Here is a 1,001-nt window from a genome sequence, read left to right on the forward strand (position 1 = left end):
TTAGAAAAACACATTAAAGATACAAAATGCGAGAAAAATCAGGATAATACTTACCTTCATCAATAGTATGTAATGTTAATGAGATTTTGCAGTTACTTTCAAGCTGGCTAAACTCAGGACAAGGAATAGGAATGCTACTTTCTACTGCCAGTCTGTATTCCTTCCCATTTTCTGATATATCGTATGTTTCTGGATGTATCTAGCACAGAAGAAATTGTACTTAAAATGCAAGCTTTGTGAGTAAACTACAGCACTGCTTACTAGCCAGCCAGGAATACAGTATAAAAACTTCAAGAGATGGAATGGTACAGTGCGTGGCCTGCTCCACTTCATAAGGCCTATTTAGATGGTCTGAAGCACAGAGGCGTACTGGGGAGAAGATAAGGACACATTATACCCAATACAAGAGCATTGAAGAGATGGCAATAAGGGGCATGGGTAAGGAAAAGGCAAGAGTAAAGGCTAGCTAGGAAGGCAAGGAATTAGCAAACCACATCAACACCATACAAATGTATTCTCTCGGTAACTTCTGGAAGCTAAAATACAAACAGATGCATTGTCTGGGAGGAAGGGGAGGGGAAGTTACCTCTAGGCAACAATGACCCAAAAGAATTTGGAAGCACCATATTTCTCTTGGGGGTCCTCTCCGTAAACTTACAACACAGTTCACCATAGATGAATAATCGAAAATGCAAATAGAGATCAGTAACAGTGGCCTACAACTGAGTGCTGTACATCGGTGACATCCTGAACACAGCCTCACAGGACAACAGCAGCAATGCATTCACATGTTGTAGTGTACACTACAGATTCACGCTTACATGAGAGAAATCTGGGCCATGATCCTGCAGAAACATAAGCTCAGGCTTAACTTTATGAAGGGCAAATCCTTAAGTCAACAGGTCTGTTCCCAACATATAATGACAACCAGTATATCTTTCTGGGATTTGGGTCCCATTCCTAGACAGCAAATGGGTCCCTATAGCTATATCCACAGCCGG

General features: G+C 41.5%; 1 protein-coding gene across 1 annotated transcript in view; it reads right to left on the bottom strand.

Annotated features, from left to right (window-relative positions):
• The window catches only part of VWDE (von Willebrand factor D and EGF domains), a gene marked incomplete at its 5' end in the record, with an annotated part of 32,840 nt that overhangs the window by 24,115 nt on the left and 7,724 nt on the right, over positions 1–1,001 (bottom strand). Inside the window, one exon of the mRNA XM_010013558.1 lies at positions 55–199. Coding sequence (XP_010011860.1) covers positions 55–199 — 145 coding nt within the window. The remainder of the gene's footprint in view (positions 1–54; positions 200–1,001) is intronic.

Source organism: Nestor notabilis, unplaced genomic scaffold (genome assembly GCF_000696875.1).
Source record: "Nestor notabilis isolate BGI_N333 unplaced genomic scaffold, ASM69687v1 scaffold27714, whole genome shotgun sequence".
In the NCBI taxonomy this organism is placed as follows: domain Eukaryota; kingdom Metazoa; phylum Chordata; class Aves; order Psittaciformes; family Psittacidae; genus Nestor; species Nestor notabilis.